This window comes from Pelophylax lessonae (genome assembly GCF_965119305.1).
Source record: "Pelophylax lessonae genome assembly, chromosome: 4".
NCBI lineage: Eukaryota > Metazoa > Chordata > Amphibia > Anura > Ranidae > Pelophylax > Pelophylax lessonae.
In genome coordinates, this window is record NC_138771.1 from 574,114,577 (window position 1) to 574,139,143 (window position 24,567).

Consider the following 24,567-nt stretch of genomic DNA (forward strand, 5'->3'; position numbering starts at 1 on the left):
GAAAAAAAAAACTTTAATAATGCTCAGTATGTTTACTTACTTTTGAGATATACGTCAGTTTTAAGGAGCCCACTGGTCCTGTGTTGGGGGGAAGATTCTGGAAAGCAAAAATGTATTTGAATATTATTTCTTTTAACATATCTGCAATCCTACTATATACACTATCTTAGAATCCTAGAAAAAGAAGATGCATCACAAATTTAAACATTTCATTTCATTTAGACACGTTTCATTTCCAGCAAAATAGATTGTGACATATACAGTATTTACATGACTTATCCACCGATCAGACATAGCCTTATCCCATCTAATAGTGAGTAGGTCCCCATTTGCCACCAAAACAGCCCTGACCCATTGAAGCATGGACACCATTAGACCTCAGAAGGTATGTTCTGGAATCTGGCACCAAGCCGTAAGACGCAGATTCTTTAAAGTAGAAGTTCAGCCTTGTAAAACAATAGACGCTATACATACCTTTTCTGAAACTGCTCCAGTCCGGTGCTGTCAGCGGGGGCTTTTCTGTGTGGAGGCGGGTGCAGAAGAGGCAGCCGACAACGGAAGCCCCATAGTAAGTCTATGGGTGACGTCACTTCCCAAGCATTTCCAAGCCGTTGTCGGCTGTCTCCAGCACAGAGCATACACTGCTGGAGACCAGACCGGATTGGCTGCAGAGTGTGTATAGTGATTTTTGCTTTAAAGGGTTAGATAGTTCATAGTTTAATCTTAGATTTTGGCTGCAAGTAGATTTAGAGATTTTAGTTTTAGGCTGAACTTCCACTTTAAGTCCTGTCAGTTACAAGGTGGGGCCTTCATGGATAGGACTTGTTTTTCCAGCACATTCTTTAGATGATCGATTGGATTGAGATGTGGAGAATTTGGAGGCCAAGTCAACACCTCCAACTCATTGTTGCATTCATCAAACCATTTTTGAACCATTTTTGCAGTGTAGCAGGGAGCATAATCCTGCTGAAGGAGGCCACTTCCCATTCAAGGAATACCATTTCCATGAAGGGGTGTACTTAGTCAGCAGCAATGTTTAGGTAAGTGCAGGGCCGGACTGGCCTACTGGGATACCTGGAAATTTCCCGGTAGGCCAGCAAGTCCCCCTGTCCTGGGGCTGCCTGAAGTGCCGCGGCACCCGTAAAAAAATGGCTGCGGCCGGCCCAACATCTCAACTGCGCATGTGCCACCACATTTCGTCCTCTTGAACTTCCTCTACGTAAAAAAAGAGGGTTATAAAGAGCTTTCATCTTGATACTGCGCCCATTCAAGACACGTGTGTTTTATGCTTGTCATTCATTTGGAAAATGTACGTTTTATACTTTTTAATAAATACTCGAAATTGCACATTATCACACTATGTGGACAGTCTCTCTGTTTTTTTGAGTATTTGAATCAGCGAGAGAGAGATCATATACCAAGGGTCACTTCAGCAAGTCGATAGTCTTAAAGCCCATGCAACTGTCTTGCCATATGGTAATTAGAGTCCACTACTTCTGGTAAGGGCTCTCAAGTTTTCCCCTTTGGTGATTGGAGCACTGGTGGTGTCATTTTCCATCTTTCCATCTGGGAACACTGAACTTTTTCCTTCATATGGATATATATATATATCCGGATTTGGACACTTTGATTTTCTAATTAGTTTGTAAGGTTCTTCATTCTCCTGACTTCTACTGGATGGTGGAAGTATTTTTGGACTTTTTTGTGACCTCTTTTGCACACTTTTTTGCACTTTGCACTTTTGTTATTTACATACTGATTTATACTGCATTTATTTGTTTATTTTTTCCTTATACTGCATTTATTATGATTTTATTGTGTGTTATAACACATCTTTAATCTCTTTATATCAATTTTAGTGCAGCATTTTGTATATATAGTGGTATGTGTCAAGTAACATCCACATAAATGGCAGGACCCAAGGTTTCCCAGCAGAACACTGCCCAAAGCATCACACTGCCTCTGCCAGTTTGCCGTCTTCCCATACTGCATCCTGGTGCCATCTCTTCCCCAGGTAAGCAACGCACACACACCCAGTCATTCACATGATATAAAAGAAAACATGAATCTTTAGCCCAGGCCATTCAATCGCTCTGTGGTCTAGTTCAGATACTCAGTGCCCATTGTAAGGGTTTTTGGCTGTGGACACTGGTCAGCATGGGCACCTTGACCAGGCTGCAGCTACACAGACCCATACAGTGCATCCAGAAAGTATTCACAGCGCTTCACTTTTTTCCACATTTTATATCACGGGCTTAATCCAAAATGGATTCAATTCATTATTTTCCTGAAAATTCTACAAACAAAACCCCATAATGACAATGTGAAAGAAGTTTGAAATCTTTGCAAATTTATTGAAAAGAAAAAAAAGAAAAAAAAAACACATGTACATAAGTATTTACAGCCTTTGCTCAATGCTTTGTTGAAGCACCTTTGTTTGGCACCAATTACAGCTTCAAGTCTTTTTGAGTATGGTGCTACAAGCTTGGCACACCTATTTTTGGGTAGTTTCTCCCATTCTTCTTTGCAGGACCTTTCAAACTCCATCAGGTTGGATAGGGAGCGTCAGTGCACAGCCATTTTTAGATCTCTCCAGAAATGATCAATCAGGTTCAAGTCTGGGCTCTGGCTGGGCCACTCAAGGACATTCACAGAGTTGTCCCATAGCCACTCCTTTGTTATCTTGGCTGTGTGCTTAGGGTCATTGTCCTGTTGGAAGATGAACCTTCACCCCAGTCTGAGGTCCAGAACGCTCTGGAGCAGGTTTTTATCAAGGATGTCTCTGTACATTGCTGCATTCATCTTTCCCTCAATCCTGAATAGACTTCAAGTTCTTGCCGCTGAAAAACATCCCCACAGCATGATGCTGCCACCACCATGCTTCCCTGTAGTGATGGTATTGGCCAGGTGATGAGCGGTGCCTGGTTTCCTCCAGACATGACGCTTGCCATTCAGGTCAAAGAGTTCAATCTTTGTTTCATCAGATCAGAGAATTTTGTTTCCCATGGTCTGAGAGTCCTTCAGGTGCCTTTTGGCAAACTCCAGGCGGGCTGTCATGTGCCCTTTACTGAGGAGTGGCTTCCGTCTGGCCACTCTACCATACAGCCCTGATTAGTGGAGTGCTGCAGAGATGGTTGTTCTTCTGGAAGGTTCTCCTCTCTCCACAGAGAAATGCTGGAGCTCTGTCAGAGTGACCATCAGTTCTTGGTCACCTCCCTGACTAAGGCCCTTCTCCCTCGATCACTCAGTTTGGCCAGGCGGCCTATTCTAGGAAGAATCCTGGTGGTTCCATTTATGGATGATGGAGGCCACAGTGCTCATTAGGACCTGCAATGCTGCAGAAATGTTTCTGTACCCTTCCCAAGATCTGTGCCTCGATACAATCCTGTCTCGGAGGTTTACAGACAATTCCTTGGACTTTATGGCTTGGTTTGTGCTCTGACTTGCACTGTTAACTGTGGGACCTTATATAGACAGGTGTGTGTCTTTCCAAACCATGTCCAATCAACTGAATTTACCACAGGTAGACTCCAATCAAGTTGTAGAAACAACTTAAGGATAATCAGTGGAAACAGGATGCACCCGAGCTCAATTTTGAGTGTCATGGCAAAGGCTATGAATACTTATGTGCATGGGATTTTTTTTTGTTTTTTATTTTTTATAAATTTGCAAAGAGTTCATCAAACTCCTTTCATGTTGTCATTATGGGGTATTTTTTTGTAGGATTTTGAGTAAAATAATGAATTGAATCCATTTTGGAAAAAGGCTGTAACATAAAAAAATGTGGAAAAAGTGAAGCGTTGTGCATACTTTCCGGATGGACTGTACATAACAAACTGCGATGCTCTTTTCTTTTCTTTTTTTTTCAATACATCAGCTGCATGTTCACTTGCTGCCCAATATATCCCTCCAACTTTCAGTTGCCATTGTAATGAGTTCATTAATGTTATTCGCTTAACTTGTCATTGGCAATACAGTTATGGCTGATCAGCGTATGTTTAGCCAGTAGGGAAGTGGTTAAAAAGCCAAAACATTTTTTTTCTTTTTTTTAGATAGAGTAGAGGAGGAAACTGCTGTCAGGTTTAATTTTAGCCCTCTTTGCTTTGTTAGGGAGATTTCCCTTCACTTCCTGTCCTGTCGACTTAACAGGAAGTCAGAGACATCTTTTCAAGGAAAATCTTCCCTTTTAATAGTTGTCAAAGGAACAAGGCTCCCCATTGGATCATTTCTCCTCTATTCCTCTTCTAGTGGCAACTCAAAATGTTTGATTTATTCTTCCTTTCATTTCTGGAGACAATGCAAATTGATTTCACACGGGAATCAGCAATTGTCATCTCCTGGCGGGGTGGGGACGGGGGACGGGGGGGGGGGACACTGGGAGAGGATAGTGATTATAGCTAGCAGACACTAGTGATAATCGTAAGAGCATCTGGAAGGCTGATTGTACCCATGTTAATTGATTGATCAATCAACTTGGTACAATAAGCCAGCCCATTGACGCTTTGAACCTCAGCCGGTTCCTGCTGAACGGGCCGAGATTCAGACCATTTATGGCCAGCCTCCATGTATGGCCCGAGAGAGTAAATCTTGTTAAGCAAGACACAGACAGCAATAAAAACCTGATAGTGATTCTAACCCCATCAGGGTGGGAGGTGGAAACTTGACTTGTGAGCATCAAATAAATTGGGGTGAATGATGCCGGGTGTCATTCAATCCAGAAGACTAAGCTGTGCTGAATCACTAGATCAGTCAGTAAGTCTGCAGTAAACCTCTCAATTATAGGCCTTTTCAATTATTATATTTGCAACATTTGTTTACTGATGGGTTTACTGACACTATCTGTTAAAGTGATCCTGTCACATTGCTTACTTTATGTAACACAATCTGTTTGACCTATCACTACAAAGTGCCTGCTCATACTTTCTGGAGGCATCTGTGATGAAATATTGCTGAATCGGGTTAAATATGTCTGTATAGAGCATTTTCAGGGTGATCTAATGTCACTGTAGAGGAATACTGCCTTGTATTCCCCTAAACAGGAAGTGTTGTAAAACTGCTGCACTGAGCTAGGGAGTCACACTGGCTGAGCTTCCCTTTATTTTATATCATTATATACATTGTGTGCATCACTGCTTCCAAATCCTCAGCGGGGGTCACTGAAATGAGTCACTCTGATCACATCTTGATGATGGTGACCACTTCCTGGATATGGCTCCTCATCTCATCTTGTGTTACAGTGAAATCCTCTAGGCAAGCTGTACTATGGCCTATATTATAATGTGGTTTAAATGGCAGACTAAAATGAATGTGCTCAAAAATAAAATTATCCCACCTATAGCAAACTGATATAGATGAAACTCATTTTCTTAATGCAATATACTGGCATCCATTTTACCATATATAATTTGGAGTTATCTACATGTAGCATCCTCCTAGATAGGTGCTAGGATAAGGTGAGTAGGTGCTAGGATTAGGTAAATTTAGTTTTTGGCTCACTGTATCCAGTGGAGCTGCAGATCATTGTTAGGCAAAGTTAGTTTTAACTCACTGTATTCAGTGTTGCTGTGTTGATTGTTCTGGCCTGTTCTATGTCTAGGTGGCTGCAGGATTGATTGCTTCCCCTTGGCTGGTTAGAAATGTTTTGGAAGCTAGAGGGCAGGAAGAGTCTAATCAGGAGCTAAATATTCATACAGCCCTGGCCATTCCCTGGGGAGAGGTGCCCAGATGGTGACTGGGAGTCTGTATAAATACTGTGCCAGAGAGTAGCCTGGCCTCGTTCCCCAAGGAGGAGATCACAGCCGGGGGGGGGGGGTAGCTGCTAGCCCCCTATTCTGCCATAAGCCTGCTGGGTTACGAGACCTCAGATGGGCGACCTGGAGGCATGCTTTGCTGAAAGTTGCTAAAAGCTGACTGAGGAACTATTGTCTGGAGATCTAGTATGGTACCACAGGGTGGAAATATCCCAAGGATATTGGGAGGAGGCAATCAATATTTCCAAGGTCATTTGTGAGTGCAGACTGGTGAGAGAGATCCTAGAGCACAATTGTGTGCTAGAGTCAGCAGGTTTAAAGGGGAAATAGTGCCCTGTGTCCTGAAGAACTTAGTCTATTTAATTCTTAGAGACAGGACTTTGCTTGGACTGTCCAGAGAGGAAGATAAATCTCCTCAAATGTGCAACTTCAAAGCCCAGTTTACTCTTTACTTCTACAAGAGCTTGTAGTTCTACAAGAGAAAGTTCCGTGTCCTCAAATCAATGCTAAGGGTTAGTATCCTAGTATCTTATTCCATTACCCACTACCTATCCCAACGTCTACAATAAAGCATCAGAAAAAGCATACCCTTGGACTGGTTAGTGAGCCTGAAGAGTGATCGAACTGTGTGTTTGCTGTGAGACAATTGAAACTATTAGGAAAAGGATCCGGGTAGGCTACTTAGCGGCTCTATGGGGGTAGGGCTACATACACACTACTTAATGGCCTGTAGGCAGGACTTTGGGGACAAAGCAACCAGTTCACTTTACCCCCTTCCCCTAAACTCTGGTAAAGCAGAACAGTTACATTCATGGCATGTCATTAATTATAACTGTCACATTTGCTTTTGCTCTCAACAAAACTATCAAACCATCAAAAGGCTTGTGTCATAACTGATCACATGTGCAGTACCATGGAAACTGCAGATCAAACAGAGGCTAAGATGGCAGCTTCCTTGGCTGAAAAAAATAGGAGGGTTTAGTTCTGCTTTAACCACTTAAGCCCCGAAAGATTTTACCCCCTTCCTGACCAGGGCTTTTTTTTGCGATTTGGCACTGCGTGAATTTAACGGACAATTGCGCGGTCGTGCGACGCTGTACCTAAACGAATTTGACGTCCTTTTTTTTCCCACAAACAGAGCTTTCTTTTGGTGGTATTTGATCACCTGTGCGATTTTTACTTTTTGCGCTATAAACAAAAAAGTGCATAAATTTTGCAAAAATGACAATATTTTCACATTTTTTTTATTTAAATTCCCCAAAAAAAAATTAAAAATCAAAATTTTTTAACATTTTTGGCCAATTTGTTTTCTGCTACATATGTTTGGTAAAAAAAAATCGCAAAAAGCATATTTTGATTGGTTTGCGCAAAAGTTATTGCGTTTACTAACAAAGGGAAAGATTTCTGTCATTTTTGGTGTTATTTTTTTAACGCGTAATGGCGGCGATCTGCGATTTTTTTTTTTTGCGGTACTGCGACATTGCGGCGGACAGATCGGACCCTTGACTGACATTTTTGACACTTTTGGGGTTACCAGTGACATTACTGCAGTAATCAGTGCTATACATATGCACTGTTACTGCAAAATGACACTGGCAGGGAAGGGGTTAACTTTATTGGGGAAGGAGGGGTTAAGTGTGTCCCTAGGGGCGTGCTTCTTACTGTAATTGGACATGGCTACTGGTGTAGGAACAGTGATCAACGATCCTACATAGTAGAACCGTATGATCACCATTCCTACACAGGGGAGAATGACAGGCGGCTTGTTTACATCAGCCGCCTGCCTTTCTCCCTTCACAGCGGACGATCGCGAGTGACCGGCGGACATCCCAGGGAACGAGCCGGCTATTGGCTCACAAGGAAGTGACAGGCTAGTGACGTACCGGTACGTCACTTTGCCTGGCTGGGGCTGATCGCCGCAGTATATGTACTTGCGGCGGTCGGCAACCGGGTTAAGGGCTGGAGAATCTGCTCTGTGTAAGCTATGTGTCATTCAAGCCATAGCTGACATTGGCTATGAATTCTGTGTTGGTGCTTGGTGATTGGGCCTGTGCTGTCACATGGAACAAGTCACATACAACTTAACTCCTGGAAGTACCTGTTACGGAGTGACTGCAAAGTGTAGGAATGTTAAGTATGTAGTCTTAGGGAGAGGGACAATCCTTTAGCTGCCATTGATGCAACTATTACATCAGGAACACCGCCAGCATGTAAACATATTCCCGGGCGCTATGTCAGCCGAGAGTTTGTTTAGTTCTTTAGGCCTGGCTTCTGGCTTTCTGGTAGAAGAGGTTCACCTCAACCTATACTGTAATGTCGTTTTCAGCCTCCCTGTTGATAGTAATAAAACTAAGTTAAAACAAAAGTTTGAAAGAGTACAAAAGCAAGGAATGCATCACACACATTCGGGTATCGCTGCACACTGTAATGAGAACAATGATTCTAGGGCCATCATGCAAAGCTCTAAAATGATGAGCATTTTTAAAGCATTGCTTATGGACAATTTTTATTTGGCTGGTCATTTATTACAGCCTATAATGCATGTTCATCTTCTGTAATGTCTACCTAAATGTTTACAGTAGACCAAAACTTTGTTCTTAGGTTGGCTTTATAAAGCCACAAGTAATTCATGCTTTAGCAATTAAAGGGCCCCTGTGACGAAATATGAGAACTGCAATTACAGACTAATTTCCAGAACTGTCACCCTGATGCTATCTTCACCTTGATGCTGGCCCAAAAGAAGTAAGTAGTGAAGCTGAGATAAAAATGACAAACCGGGAGTGTGAAAATGTAAAAACACAGGAGCTCTGATATTTCTGTCCCTTAGACCTTCCATTAAAAAATGAGGTGACAAACATAGCTTTGGAAACTGATAGGTTACTATGGGCAAGGCTCACCTGTGGGTTATCCATGTACCAGACCAGGTAGTTGGCCTGCTTGTCCAGGATGAAATATCTTCGCAGAAATCTGCCACTCTGTGCATCCTCAATGTCCAAAAACCCACAGGGTCGGTGGAATCGATCCATATAAGGCATTCCTAATGAATCCGCACATCACCCTGTATAGAAGAGCAAAAATATATTTTTTTTACCAATTCATGAGCCTGTGATCCTCTTATAAATATGGAAATAATATTATCAGCTTCCACCAAGAACTATTATTGACAGTGTTTACCCGGAACTGACTTTCTCTTTTTTTTTCTTTTTTTGTAAATCCTTTTTTTTTTTTTTTTTTTTTAGTGTAGACCACAGAGCAAACAAGTTTACAGATACAAAGATATCCTGCATTGTAGCATCACATAGAGAAAAAAAAAAAACATCATACATATCAAGTAAAGCAGAAAATCACATCACTTATGTAAACCAACAACACAGAAACAATAATTCCGAGGAAAATCTTGTATTCATTGTGGTGAGGTACTATATATTCAGCATTAGCCGGGGTAGAAGAGGAACCCCTGGGGTTTTTCATGTTAAAGTAGGGGTTAATAGAATAGGAAAGTGGTGGAGTAGGGATTAGGAATAAGGGATATTGAAGCAGATATTAGTGGTATGATTAACTGTAAAATAGCAGAAAGAAAGAAAACGAATGCGGTGTTCCAGGCGCACCATTGAGGTTGCATCCACTAAGCCCAACTCCTAGGAACTTTTAGGCTGATGCAGATAATTTTCTCCGCTGCAGGTGGCACTCAACCAAAGCCGCTCTGCAGCTGGAGAGGAAGTCAGAAGGAACCTGGTAACTCTATGGCTTCCTGGGTCATTGGGGAGTTCAATAAAATCATGTCTTTTGAAACCATTCACCTTGCTGTCTAAGAGACAAAGTAAAGGCCCTCAATTTTCATAATTTAATTTTCTGTCGTGACCCATTGTCCAACCCTGATGGTACAGGTATCTTTTCATTTAAATTGAAGAGACAAGAACTCACTGCTCAAGGTGGTGTAATTGCCTGATGACTCACACCGGTGCATGCCCCGGCTTGCCTCCGTGGAAACTTGATAAAGAAAAAGGAATTGGCAGCACTCCAGGTTGAGTCAAAATCCAGATTTATTGACTGGACATCCAAATATGACAATCGCTGCCAATTCCTTTTCCTTTATCTTTTCATTTAGCCTGTTCAGGCTCTAGCTGTATTTATTAACGAATTACCTGGGAGTGATGGTAATGTCTCTCTGAAAGAGGACTGAGGAGGAAATGGCAGGCTACAGGATTGTCACCCAGTGAGTTCCTAAATCAGTTCACATACCTGTCACCAAAATCATATCCACAGACATTTGGGGTTGACCTCAGGGAACATCCAGAAACCCTATACCAGTAGCTTTTTATCCATACTCTTGGAGCTTCCTAGAAATAAAGGCAAAATGCAGCATATATTCCTATTTTTCTGCAATCAATTGCTGTTTGAGGTCTCTCTCCCACTTGGGTAGGATCGGAGAAATATAATCTTCAAATGCTGTGCTGTGTTCCCCTATTTTCCAAGCCTGTAACATCAAGGTAAGCTTGTATGCACCTTAGAAGGGACACAAGCGTCAGGATAAATATGAGCTGGGAATGTGTACAATGTTAACAAGTACTGTTTTCTAGTGTAAAGTTTGGCGAGATGGCCTCATTCACCTTTAGTGCTGCAACCTGAATGGAATACAAGGCCTTTACCAATTTGAATATGTTTTCACCTAGATATCTTTCCACGTAATCAGGATGCAGGCTATAGCTGCATTTAATAAGTATATCACAAGGGAGAGGTGGTAATGCATCTCTCAAAAAGGAGGTAGAGGAGGCAGACTGCTGGGTTGTCACCTAAGGATAGACCAGTGAGAACCAGTTCACATACCTCTCGCCAAAAGGGTCATATCTGCAGATAGTACCAAGAAATATGTAATAGGGAGCCCTCAGATTCCCTATATCTCCAACATTTGGCATTGGCCTCAGGAAACATCCAATGTAGTCTTGCGGGGACTTTATACCACTTCAAGTGTCCTAGAGATAGAGGCTTAATGTGCAAAATGCAGCATTTAATCTTGTTCTGCAATGAATAGCTGTTTGAGATCTCTCTCTCCCACTTGGCTAGGAACAGAGACATCTAGTCTTTACTTAGTAAAATGAGATTGGCATAGAAAATATAAAGATTGTGTCTGTGCAAGGTAGCATATGGTTTCACATGTTGTGAGCTAGGGAAAAAAGCCAAACGCAAAGATTGCAGGGAGGCAGGAAAATGTCTGTATTGCACAGTCTTCAAAAGTAGGAGCAGTGGCTCAACCATAGTTTGTGTTTCGGACGCTGACTTCCAACCCACCTAAAAAGGTAGTCCTGTAGTCTATCTATATGCACACGTATGAATATAAGGGTGAAAACGTGGGCCATGAAGAACAGGGAGAAAGTCCAGATCACACATTACTGGCATCATCAAGGAAAGTTTCAAGAAATAAAAGACCATACACTTCTTCTTAAGGGCTGTACTTATTGTGATTCCTATAAGGGATTGGCTTTTGATGACTGTATAGCCACCAGTCTATAAACCTAGTAAGGTATAAAGATTGATAGTACTGTGACGGGCAGGGAAGACCAATACCTTTCCCTGTATTTGTGTAGATTACGGACCACAGTTTTTATTTTAGGGGTATTGATCTGCCCACAAGAACCTGATGAACTCAAGCTATATCATACTCAGAAAGGTATAGGGAATATTAATCAGGAGGTGTCCTGTAAGAGAGAGTTATATGCAATGGTAAATTAAGGAAGCTAGCAGTTGTTGGAATGTTTAATAGTATGATCGAGTTAGCCCATTGGGACCAGGAACCTTACTCAAAGACATGGATTTGAGAGCTAGAAGAAATTTATCTTAAGATATGGGCTTTTTATTAGCATCTGGTGCCTGGGAGGGAAGTTTTAGGACACCCCAATTTAGGCTGGACTGTTATTCAATAAGGTTATAAAACCAGCTTTAAAATTCTCTGAAAGGGCTGACCATTACAGTTGATTTAGTTGCCTAAGACCCTGAACTGTAATAGTTACGAATACAAAGGTTTGATTTTGGGTAATTCGCAGTGAGTGTGCTAGCAACCTAACTGATTTGTTTCCAAATTCATGAAATATATGTCTATTATTTACCATGTTCATTTTCACTTTATATAGAAGCAAAGTCTTGACTTGTTCTCAAAGTACTCCTAATGCTAAAGGTTGCTCTACTGCCAGTGATTTTTTGTGTGTCTTTTTCAATGACTGTATTTGAGATAATTTGCTGACTCGTGTAGGCAGACCTTTCATTAATCCACCCATTCTCCATTCATAGATTGCCTTTCATTGTGGAAACATTTAGTACAGTTTCTATAAATGAAGCATGGGAACGGAAATTGTGGGCATAGGTGGCGCTTAGCGAGTCCCTGTCATAGGTGCAGCCGCTCCAAAGAAAACCAAACAATACCGGAAGATCACTGTTGCGAGGTATTAATTTTGTATTTCAAAATCCTATTACCTTTTCTTTAAAAGTATTCTACGAGTTTATGGACCCATCAGACTACTAAGCAATATCATACTGATATGTGTGGGTACTTATAATAAATAATATTTTTTTAAATGTGATTCTCCAGAATCGTCTGTGCATAAGGAGCTAAAAATGAAATCAGAAACTACAATACCTATGTAGATAACATCAGTTTTACTGGGTAAGAGTTGGTTTCCTGGAACTGGTGGTGTCGTCCGGTGTTTGACAGCTAATAAAGATCCCTACTGGTGCTTTTAGTGTGACCATATTAGAGTCACACTGTGCCATAAAAGTAGGTTCAAAGTCAGCCACAGGTTAGGCCTTGTACACCCAGCCAATTTCACATGCAACTTTCCGAACAAGATGGGGTCAGAAGATTGAAACACCATGAACATAGGACAGTACTGAATAAAATGTGGTTTTCACCTCCCACACATAGGGAGGTCTTCTTCATTGACACTGACTTGAGGAAGAAAGTAAATCTTGTTGTAGGCTGTTTATCATTTTCTGATGTGTAAAGGAGCTGAATTTCACATATTATTACTACTCCGTTCTTCAGCTGTAATGATGACTGTATGTATAAGCCCTTGGTAAGCAGTAATAAACCTTGAGATGAGACATGGAAACATAATACAATAGAGGCGCTGCACACCTTGTCTTTTGTATCTAAGCTACTCGGAAGACAACATGGGAGGGGTCTCACAGAACTGGGGCCCATTTCACTCGGGAAACATGTGAAATTAACAGAAGAACCCAAAAGTCCACATATCCCAAATTCTTGATAATGAACTCCCAACCAATTGGTAAAACAGTAGCCAACGAGTTTCGGGAGCTAAAGAGTCTCCCCTTCATCAGGCCTGAGTTGAAACATGGGCATGTTTGAACCCAACAAAACCAGCAGTTTAAAGGCCTGTGTCAATGGGCTTTGGGTTTGTTTCAATGGCACCAGTTTGAGACATTTCAGAATTCATTGACAGGTACTTTAGACCTGCGGTTGACCTATTTGCATTTAACTTGCTTAAAGTGGGTTTTGCATTACCATAGGCTTGTTTGAGTATTCTAAACCCACCTAAAGCAAACAAAAGCTATTTGAAACAAACTCTAATAAAGAATAAATATCAGATCATGCAGGAAAAAGCAACTGGATTATTTTAATGTTCCATTTTCCCTTCCCAAGCAGAGCAGACTCACCTTTTCATTACCCCTTGACTAATCCTTTCGACTGCTAGGAGCAATAGAAATAATTTTTGGGCCAAGAAATGCAGGGAAAACTTCAGGGGTGGGTGCCCATTTGAAAGAAATGTGCACTCCTTCTTCTGCCTATGTAAACTAGGCCTTATGATTTATCTGAATATTCTACACTGGACCATGCACTCGACTTGCCTTCAGTACATACAACACCATGCATGTCGATACTCAGCACCACACACCCAAATACTTTCAGCACTATTTGCCCCAATACAGTCAGCACATACACCCCAATACACTCACCAAACTCACCCCAATACTTGCAGCACTTTATACCCTAGCACATACACAAAAATCACACAGCTTAACCAAATACACTCAACACTATGCACCCCAATATACCCATCACATAACTTTAGAGCACCTCAGGGCCCCAATGCTTGGCTCAGCAGACTGCAGAGAGATCCTCAGCTCAGCAGCCCACCACACTACAGCTACAGAGGTAGGCAGTGAGGACTCTGGGCAGCTTCCCAGAACCCAGTAACATGACCATTTTTAGATGAATTGGGGTCCTATGCAAGGATCAAATCTGACCCCCTTGGCTGGAATAGTGCAATTACATACACTAAGCACACAGTACATATATACAAACATACACACATTCTACACTTTATATACAAATTCCTGCATTATTTACATAAAAATACACCCTACACACAAACCTGTACTGCACATATGATCAGAAGCCACCCATCCCTCCTATCCTAGCACACTCACAAATAAGAATAGTGCAGAATGTAGTGTCCTTCTGCAGAGAGAGAGAGAGGAATGTGGGCAGAGACTGGTGCTGCTGCTACTGAGCTCTTCTTTTGTCTGGGAGCTAAAGCTGATCATACATGGCTTAAACTTTGGCCAAATCGCCTGAATTGCGAAATTGACAAAAGTCAATTAAATAAATAATCTCAGCCGAGTGGAAAATAATCAGCCAAATAGTGTCATATCAGATGCAGTCACTGTTTGGGTTTTAAAGCAGTCACGGGAGCTACAACTGTCCAATTACAATAGCTCGCAATGGAGAATCCTCCATCTACACTTGTATGGCTAGCCTAAATTTCTAAATTAAAAATCAAGGAGCAGCTCTTCAGGTAAAAGGAAGGCTGAGAGCAGAAGGAGCTCCGGAGGGCCCTCTACAAATGTGGGGCCACTGGGCAATTGCAGATCTGCAGAACTGAGCATTTTGGGTGGAGGGAAAGGAAGGTAATACAAGCAATGGGTGAGCAACTTCTCCTAAACCCTATACTGGGGCAGTCCTAACTTAGGAGAATTACACCACTCTAACAGTTCAGCAGTCTGTAATATACTCTCTTCTGCTGGCCAACTCATTGAGGCCCAGCTGTTTCGTCAGAGCGCTCAGGAAAATGTCCCTTTATGCACTGATGATGACACTGACCCTGGCCCCTTCAAGCACTTATGTAATCTCATCAGTAGCTCTGTGGTACTCAGACAACACTTTCTCTTTTTTGTCAAGTGTAAGGTGAACTTGGGCACTCGCCTTTCACCAGCTTTTTCTGCATACTGGACAAAACACAACCAGTCTGTATCTGCAACGTCCTTTCCCATTGCGGGGAAAGGACCATGGCACTCTCTGATGTTGCAATTGCAGGCTCAATTGCAGACCTGCTCTTTTTGCACCTCTTGGCCGAACTGAGCATTTGGGGTGGAGGGCAAAGGAAAGGTGAGTATATATGGGCAAAGCACAGATTACCTAAAACAAGTACATTATGGATGATTTTTCCAAAGCAGCACCACGGCCCCAATTTGACATTCATGTAGTTGTAAGTGCGTGTCTTTGAACGCACACTGTCTGCGTTTGGAGACAAGCATTTGCACCCATGTGGATGTCAAATTGGGAGGAGCGGATGCCACCATGCAGCTTTTGCATTCCAATTGACATGAATGGCATTGCCTGCATGCAGATGCACAGTACACCTGTGCACTCCTATGCGGTTACACAGGGCCCTCACAAAGGTGTGCACTTAATCATGCCTGTGTGAACAAGGCCTTAAAGTCAGATACCACTGTTCCTGTTTTCTATTCAGTTGTTTCTCTTTTGGGTCTGATGTATAGAACTCTATAAAAATGATGTACCATTTACCAAAAGTGTTACTACACTAAACCTTTTATCCAATCTCTATATTATTGCATTTGTTGTCCTGTAAAGGAAAAGCAATGTTGAAATAACACACTTGAGGGTTTAACCAATTACCCTTTGCGTATCAGTTTTTTATGGTCTGTGTACCTGGAGGCATTGGGTGTGTAGTTTGCCCACATAATTTGTATTAAAAGGTGTCCCTCTTTCTCATTTCAAAAAGTTGTCAGGCATGTAACACCCCTCAACTTGGGTGGCCTCATTTACATAGAACATCTTCAGGTTTTACTAGTCCTAACCTGCCTTCCAATTATGTGACAATATGTTAATATCACATCACTGATGATGCTGATGGGAAACAAGTGTGTGACCTATAATTAAACTAGGAGAAGCTGCTTCTTTGCCCTTGTAGTCTATAGTCAAAAACTTACTGGTCCTAATGGTAAACCCAACCCTGAATGGGTTAGCATAGATAACCAACTCCAACCAAAGACCAGCTCACTCCAAAGACCAACTCCTCCCAAAGACCAACCCCCCCCCCCCCCCAAAGACCAACTCCTCCCAAAGACCAACTCTCCCCAAAGACCAACTGACCCCAAACACCCACTCCTTCCAAAGACTAACTCTTCCCAAAGACTAACTTCCCTTAAAGGCAAACTCTCCCCAATTACCAACTCTCCCCAAAGACCAACTCTCCCCAAAGACCAACTGCCCCCAAAGAATTATTATCCCCAAAGGCCAACTTCTCCTAAAGGCCAACTGCCCCAAAGATCAATTTCCCCCTTAAGACCAACTGCCCCAAAGACCAACTCCCCCAAAAGGCCAACTCCCCCACAAAGACCAACTCTCCCCAAAGACCAACTGCCACCAAGGACCAACTCTCCCCAAAGGCCAACGCCTTCAAAAGTCCAACTTTCCACAAAGGCCAACCCTCCGCAAAATCTGTTTTGTACTGCATTAACACTTGCATGTACTGAATGTTAACATATGGCACAATGCAGTACGCTTCCATCAATGTTCAATCGCACACAATGTGCAATTGCAGAGTGATGTAAAAAAGTACATAGGAAATATCTTGCAGTGCACTGGTCAAAAAATTAGCAAAGTACTTTTTAGGTCTGTAAACACACTTGAGGCCCATTTACATTAATGGCCAATGCATCACAACAAACACAGAGGTGCCAAAATGCACAAGAACGTGCAAATAAGTGTGAATGGGCCTTTAGGCCAAAAGCATGCTGTAAGAAGTTTTAGAATCAATACAATATCTGCATATAAGAACAGCTCATGTACCACCAGAGCCGTATCTGCTCTATAGGCAAAGCCAGGCACAGTCCTCAGTGAGGGCATAATCATTTTTTTGTAAACTAGTAGCTTTTTTAAGATACTCTTGTTATATATTTATTGTCTGACACTGCTATTTCTTGTACATTAGGGACTAAAGCTGACCATAAACTACACAATGTGATTGTACAATCTCCTTTAGACCTACCATTGATTAGGTAGTGCATAAGACTGTCTGATTAGATAAATAATTTAATAGATTGTTTTGGTAGGTCTTCATACTACATAGTTTTGGTAACTATAAAGAAGATTGCACAGAGACAGTACAATCAGATTGTATAGTGTATGGCCAGCTTAAGAATATTTCATATGTGGCGATTACACCAGAAGGAGCCGCTGGATGTATTGGGTCCCCTGTTCCTGTGCCCACAACTCTGCAAATAGCACCACGCATTCTGACACAACTGGCTGGATGGGGAATATTTATTGCAGTTGTATATGCCATACCCCGGTAGTAAAAGAGATATGAAACAACAGAAACAGTTAAACTATAGTAAGGAATATATTGCAAACAGGTGAACAGTAGAATGAAACATGCTGTAAAACAAGTAATGGGTTTAGAGAGCAACTTTTCCTAAACCCTATATTGAGACAATCCTAACTAAGGAGAATTACAGACAGTTCAGCAGTCTGTACTATGCCCTGCATTATGATACTGCTGGCCAGCTTGTTGGGGCCCAACTGTTATGTCGAAGCACTGATTATAATATCCCTTTAAGCACTGGTGATGACACTGACTCTGGTTCCTTTAAGCACTGATGATGACACTGACTCTGGTCCCTTTAAGCACAGATAAAGTCACTAGCTCTGTGGTGTTTAGAGATAACACTGTCCTCCTTTTACAAATAGAAGAAAAAGAGAGGCTGCATGGTGGTACCACATCCTAATCTGTATAGAGAAAAAAATGGGAAAAGAGGGAATGGAAGGAATTGTCTTTTGTCAAGTGTAATGTGGATTTGGCCAGTGGCCTCTCACCAACTTCTTGTGTTAGCAAGTGGTCTCCCTCTGTATACTAAGTAAAACACAGCTGGTCTGTTTCTGCAACATCCTTTCCCCTCAATCGGGCAGCGGGTTCCACCAACATCCGTGGCACTCTCTGATGTCCTAGAATGTCTGTCACTGTGCCTGTACCCCTCTAAGGTTCAGGTGTAAGTGGCCTTTTAGCAGCCAGATGTGCTCACAGTCCTTTCAGAAACAGCCTTCACACTTATTTTCTTTAGCCCAGGAAACCAGCAGAGAACCACCTCTCCTCTTTGCCCCATTGCACTATGGAATTTTCAGCTCATCAAGCCAGCTCAGTCTGTCAGAACTACACCTCCCGCAATCCCTGCAGCCCACATCCTGTGTGCCTTTCTATAGGTAGATGGTAGGCTTAACAGTGGCTGTACACAGCTATACAATGAGTCTCCTCCTAAAGCTGTGCCAGTGCTAGGTTCCATGCACACTCGCATTTTTCTAAGGCCCTAGAAGCTGGTATTAGCATTTGCATTTTTTTCTGCTCCTACAAGCTAAATAGTGTTATCCTATGTGCCCATGCACACTATTTTAGGCTATTAGCATTTTTTGAGCTTCAGCATCTCGGAGCAGAAAAAAAAAGAGTTTCTTAGAGGGCTTTTCCAGCAGAAGCGCTCCTAAACGCTGCTAAATGATCCTAATTCCTAAAGGCTCCTAAAGGCTACTAATAGCTTTTTTTTTAGCTTTTTTTCCTTTGGAAATGCAAAAATGCTCAAAAAACCGCTAACGCTCCTAACATGCTACTAAAACGCAACTACAAAAAGCTATTACCAGCGTCTTTTATCCAGCAGTTTTTACAGAATCCTTTTCATGTCAGTGCTGCAGACTAGGCTACTCATACAACTGCCTTCAACTCCGACACTAGTCCCAACTCCACACCCCAACCCTGTGGTTACCCTAGGCTAAAACTCTATTTTACTAATTGTTGCCTTTAGCCCTGAAGAAGGGGAAGTCCACATGCCCAAAAGTGCGTTGGCTGTATACTCCACCCCTAACCAACAAAGACTTTAAAATGAATCCTCAAGTCATATAACTGCTTGTACTAGGTGCTTCTCACCACACACAGCCGAAAATCAGCATCGGTGTGTCCGAGAGCTTGTCCTATTCTCCTCCAGGAGTGCGTTCTTGTTGCCAAAAATGCAGAGCAACTGCATTGCAACTATGATGTCTTAAGGGGGAGTATTCCTGCCCGGCTCCATGGTGACCAGGAATTGGTTGGGAAACATGAGTATTAAAGTACAACTATAGGCAAAACTTTTTTTTTGTTTTGTATAGAGAGGATAGGGAGACCCTCTTTATTAGTCTTGTTTACCATTATCATTGAAAGTGAAAGTAAAAGAAAATCCCAAATGTTGGGTTGTTCCCAGAAAAGTAATAGAGGGGAAATCTTCCAATGGGGACACTAGTTCTGGTGACCTGGGATCCCTCAATTTGTAGGGATTTCCTTTCACTTGGTGTTTTGGCTAAGGGACAGGAAGAGAAGACACATTTCTTCAATGGGACACAGATGGAAAAAAATAACCTGACATGGGTTATAACCTTTACTTATGCTTAGTACACACAATAAGAATATCAGACAAATGACCCTCTGTTGAAAACCAATAGGTTACTAAAGTTATGAAAATTCTTGTGTGACAGAATACAATTTCGGAAGTGATGTATTGTATTGTATTCTTTTGTTTTTTGTTCTTGATCATACAATTTTTTCAATCAATTACTATACTAATTACACGAAAAAGATTTTGCCTATAGTTCTTCTAAAGATGGCTGCATGTGTCGGTATGCTCTAAATCCCATGGACACTTTTATTAGACACTAGTTATAAATGGTATAATAAGGGTCTGATAATCTATAACGTTCTGATCATTCCATATATTCACCATAAATTATAATGGTAAAGCTATCTGAATGTGTCTTAATAAACTACAGCCAGGAGATTACTGGTCATTAGATATAATGGTAGTGCTGTATGATGTGGTGATAATAATCTGCGGTAAAATGATCATCATACATGAGATATAATCCAAGATCCGGGTGATCCATTCCTGGTAATCTGCAACCAAATCACTCAGCATTACAGATAATCCCAGTACTGTATGATCCTTAGATAATAATCTGCAGTAAAGTAATCATCAAACGTGAGATATCATCCAAGACCCGGGTGATCGTTTTCTGGTAATCCACAATCAAATCAATAGACAGAGCAGGTAATCCCAGCACTGTATGATCCATTCATTTACAATGAAGTTATCATCAGACAACAGATCTATCTTCATAACCATCATGGTAAAGCTATCTGAATGTGTCTTGATAAACTACAGCCAGGAGGTCACTGGACATTAGATATAATGGTAGAACTTAATGATGTGGTGATGATAATCAGCAGTAAAGTGATCATCAGGCCTAAGTGATCCTTTCCTGTAATCTTAAATCTGATCACCAGACAGTACAGGTAATCCCAGCACTGTATGATCCATTTATTTACAATAAAGTGAGCATTAGACAACAGATCGAATCCAATCCTTTCCTGGTGATCCACAGATCACTAGACATTGTGGATTTTCTGTGGAACTAGACTTTGTGGATTCACTGTATATGTCTTTGTTGCACAAAACTATCGTCTCTTGTTCTGCATAGTCTAATCCTGTCCTGATAATTTACAGTCAGGATGTCACTGGCCAATCACGGCCAAGTCCACCCAAAATTAGTGCTTTAGCTTTGTGCTGGTGATGACCAGTTGAATCACTTTCTGGCTCCTTAAATTCCCTTTGGACTTCTGTGGTTAGATGTTTCCGCCAGAAATCCTGGTTCCAACCACCTGCTGTGGCCATTAAAAAGCCAAGTGATGGTGTCACACATGTCAGATGATTTTCCATAATGTAGAATGACGCCTTTGTTATGTTCTTGCTGGGTGGATGCAGACACCCAAACTGCTGCTGGTAAAACACACCATTGAGATCTCAGAGAGAAATCGTAATTCAGGGTCAACTGATTGATGTCCACCCAAAACTGAATTTTTGTATTGCTAAAAAAAATCCCTCACTGAAAACGCTGCATATAGTAATCAATGGCATGTGCCGAGATAGACTAAAAATAGGGTGCATGCAACATTGATGAGCTCCAATCTTACCTTCAGTCTTCCCAGTTGTACGGTCCCCTCTCCTGTACTGAATCTTCTTCCTCCGATTTCACTGCACACTGTAACACAGTGTCCAGCATCATTTTGCCCATTCCTCCCTCACTGTCCCTGACCCCACCTATTGGGTTTCATTAATTTCAGTCATGGAGACTCAGCATCACATGTGGGCGTTACTACAGCTTCCTGTTTTCAGGAAATTATGTAAAACACTGTTGGCTCCTTTCACCAGCCATAAACTGCCTGCATTGCATAGAGAAGCACAGTTTATTTTCACCTGATGATCCTGCCACTAACATACTTCCTGTTCTAGGGTGACAACACCCACTCATTGTTCTTCTCCTCATCTCCATTAGAAAGAGATTGCATTGCTTTGTAGTTCAGAGGAGAGATAACATTGTTTGAGATTGCAGTTCAGTGCACAAGAAGTTAAAGGGCCCTACATTTCTGATGTAATCAACAGGTATTTTTTGTACTTGTAGAAAAAGTTCTCAGTCAAAATAAAGGTACATCTAAGGACTTATAAGTGGCAATATATTAAAAAAAAAATTTTCTTGGGTTTAGATACACTATATTACTAAAATATTGGGACGCCTGCCTTTACACACACATTAACTTTAATGGCATCCCAGTCTTAGTCCGTAGGGCTCAATATTGAGTTGGCCCACCCTTTGCAGCTATAACAGCTTCAACTCTTCTGGGAAGGCTGTCCATAAGGTTTAGGAGTGTGTTTACGGGAATGTTTGACCAATATTCCAGAAGTACATTTGTGAGGTCAGGCACTGATGTGGACAAGAAGGCCTGGATTGCAGTCCTTGCTCTAATTCATCCCAAAGGTGTTCTATCATGTTGAGGTTAGGACTCTGTGCAGGCCAGTCAAGTTCCTCCACCCCAAACTCACTCATCCATGTCTTTATGGACCTTGCTTTGTGCACTGGTGCGCAATCATGTTGGAACAGGAAAGGGCCATCCCCAAACTGTTCCCACAAAGCTGGGAGCATAAAATTGTCCAAAATGTCTTGGTATGCTGACGCCTTAGGAGTTCCCTTCACTGGAACTAAGGGCCAAGCTCAACGACTGGAAAAACAACCCCACACCAAAATCCCACATCCACCAAATGATTTGGACCAGTGCACAAACAAGGTCCATAAAGACATAGATGAGTGAGTTTGGGGTGGAGGAACTTGACTGGCCTGACCTCAACCTGATAAAACACCTTTGGGATGACTGTGAGCCAGGCCTTTTCTCCAACATCAGTGCCTGACCTCACAAATGCGCTTCTGAAAGAATGGTCAACCATTCCCATAAACACTCCAAAACCTTGTGGACAGCCTTCCCAGAAGAGTTGAAGCTGTTATAGCTGCAAAGGTTGGGACAACTTAATATTGAACCCTACGGACTAAGACTGGAATGACAATAAAAGTCATGTGTGTGGAAAGTCCCAATACTTTATATAGTGTATGTCTGAGGCTCTGTTCACAAGATGCAGGAGTGACGGAATGCGTACGCACTCCCGTATGTTGTGTGTAGGGCAGCCCATTCATTTCAATGGGCTGCCCTATGCGCAAGAAATGTCTAAAATAAGTCCCTGACACTTTTGCAAGATGCTGTGGCACCATGAATATTGGCATGCATGAAAATGCACGTGTTAAAAGATGCATGGGGGTGCTGTTAAGAATTATTGGCACCGGCACATGTCTGCTTCAGGGAAGCACACATTTTTACGCACATTCCTGACCTCCACAGAGTGTGAATGTAACCTTAACAACGATCACAGGTCATCAGCATGTTGCACATTTAGGCCCCATAGAAATGGGTGGTATGGCCCATCACTATTAAATGCTATTGCACCATGTCTTTTGGGATGCAGGTAAATGCACATATTAGCACATACATGGGGGTGCCATTAGGAATTAATGGCACTGCTGGGCATCTGCTTAAAGCGGAGCTCCACCTAAAAGGGGAAGCTCCACTTGTTTGTCTCCTCCCCCCCTCTGCTGCCACATTTGGCCCCTTTCAGGGGGGAGCGGGTACCTGGTTTTGACGGGTCCCTGCTCCCACTTCCGGCTGACTTCGCTGTGGCAAATTTAGCCAGACGTTCTGCCTCCCTCCATTCACAAAGTGCAGTGCGCTTCATGCATGTACAGCAGGGAACCAGCTGTGAAGCCAAAAGGCTTCACTGCTGGTTTCCCTTAGCCCAGATGGGGGCGACAGCCAGTTAAAAAATCAGCTTGGCTCAAGACACCGCTGGATTCCTTGACAGGTAAGTGTCCCTAATTTAAATATCAGCACCTACAGTATTTGTAGCTGCCGACTTTTAATATTTTCTCAAGGAACCTGGAGCTCCGCTTTAAGGGTAGTGCGCTTTAGGAAAGCATGCAATTTTGCGCACGTTCCCAACATGCACAGAATGTGAACGTAACCTTAACGAGGGTCACAGGTCATCAGTATGGTACACATTTGCCCCCCTAGACAGGGTTTGGCCCATTAACGTTAAATCCTGGCATTTTTGGGTGCCCGGGTGGAGGGGGGCAGACTGAAATATGTGACAGCTGGGCACTGTATTTAGTGATACTCGTGTTTAGGGCTGTATACCTAGAATGCAGAACTCCTGTTTTTGGGGCATACGTTCGTGAACGCACGTGGTCCTAAATGTGATTACGGTACATCATCAGGTATTTCAGCCTGTCAGCAGAGCTGGACATCCCACCTGTGCTTCCTGGGTGCCAAAAAAAAACAGGATCTGACGCTGACGGGCCGAATCGCCCATGGGCATGTAGTCTTACCATATTCATGTCAACTAATTGAAAAGAGCGCACCAATAAAATAAAAACCAACCTACCTCAGCACATGGCATGGTCAGTCCTATGCTTTTCCATTGTGTGACCTCTCGTTCCCATCTGATAACTGAACCCTGTGTCAGTTCTCTATAATGTCCTTCCTCCCTTGGGACAGCGTAAAGGAGAACTTCGCCAAGTCGTAGACTGTGGAGAGTTGTGCGATCGTTCTGCGCTGGGAGCGAGTTTCAGTCAATGCGTCTGCAGCCAAGTACAGAGTTGTGTGATCCTTCAATGTCTGCAGCCAATGATCCAGGACAGGTCCTGTTGAATGGGACTACCTACTACTAGCTGTACCAGGACCTGGATAGATAGGCTCCTCCATGCAGGTCATGAAGAGTCTATTGGTAAGCATGCAGAGAAGTGATTGTAGATTGTGGCTTGTACAAGGATCATACTCATCAGAATCTCTGCTGTCTCTTCTGTGTTTGTTTGCTTCCTACTCTGCGAGTCTTTCCCCTGACAGTCAGTGTGGCAGGCACGCCTTGCGCACACCCCTACGCTCACACAAAAGAAGCTCTCAGAACTGTGGGCTGGGTTAGCATAGAGTACAGTAGAAGCAGGAAGCTTGCACACAGACACAATACAATAGGCATTTTCTGCTATGACTTGTCCCTGACCAGTATGTCACCACATTAACACGTCGCAAATAAGCCACAGGTACATCTGGAG

General features: G+C 42.4%; 1 protein-coding gene across 1 annotated transcript in view; it reads right to left on the reverse strand.

The window, feature by feature from the left end:
* Positions 1-24,359, reverse strand: part of PLEKHA2 (pleckstrin homology domain containing A2) — a 161,627-nt gene extending 137,268 nt beyond the window's left edge. Inside the window, exons 1-3 of the mRNA XM_082255228.1 lie at positions 23,901-24,359; positions 8,648-8,808; positions 41-97 (exon numbers count right to left, since the gene is read on the reverse strand). Coding sequence (XP_082111354.1) covers positions 41-97; positions 8,648-8,785 — 195 coding nt within the window. The 5' untranslated portion in view covers positions 8,786-8,808; positions 23,901-24,359. The remainder of the gene's footprint in view (positions 1-40; positions 98-8,647; positions 8,809-23,900) is intronic.
* Between the last annotated feature and the right edge of the window lie 208 nt (positions 24,360-24,567).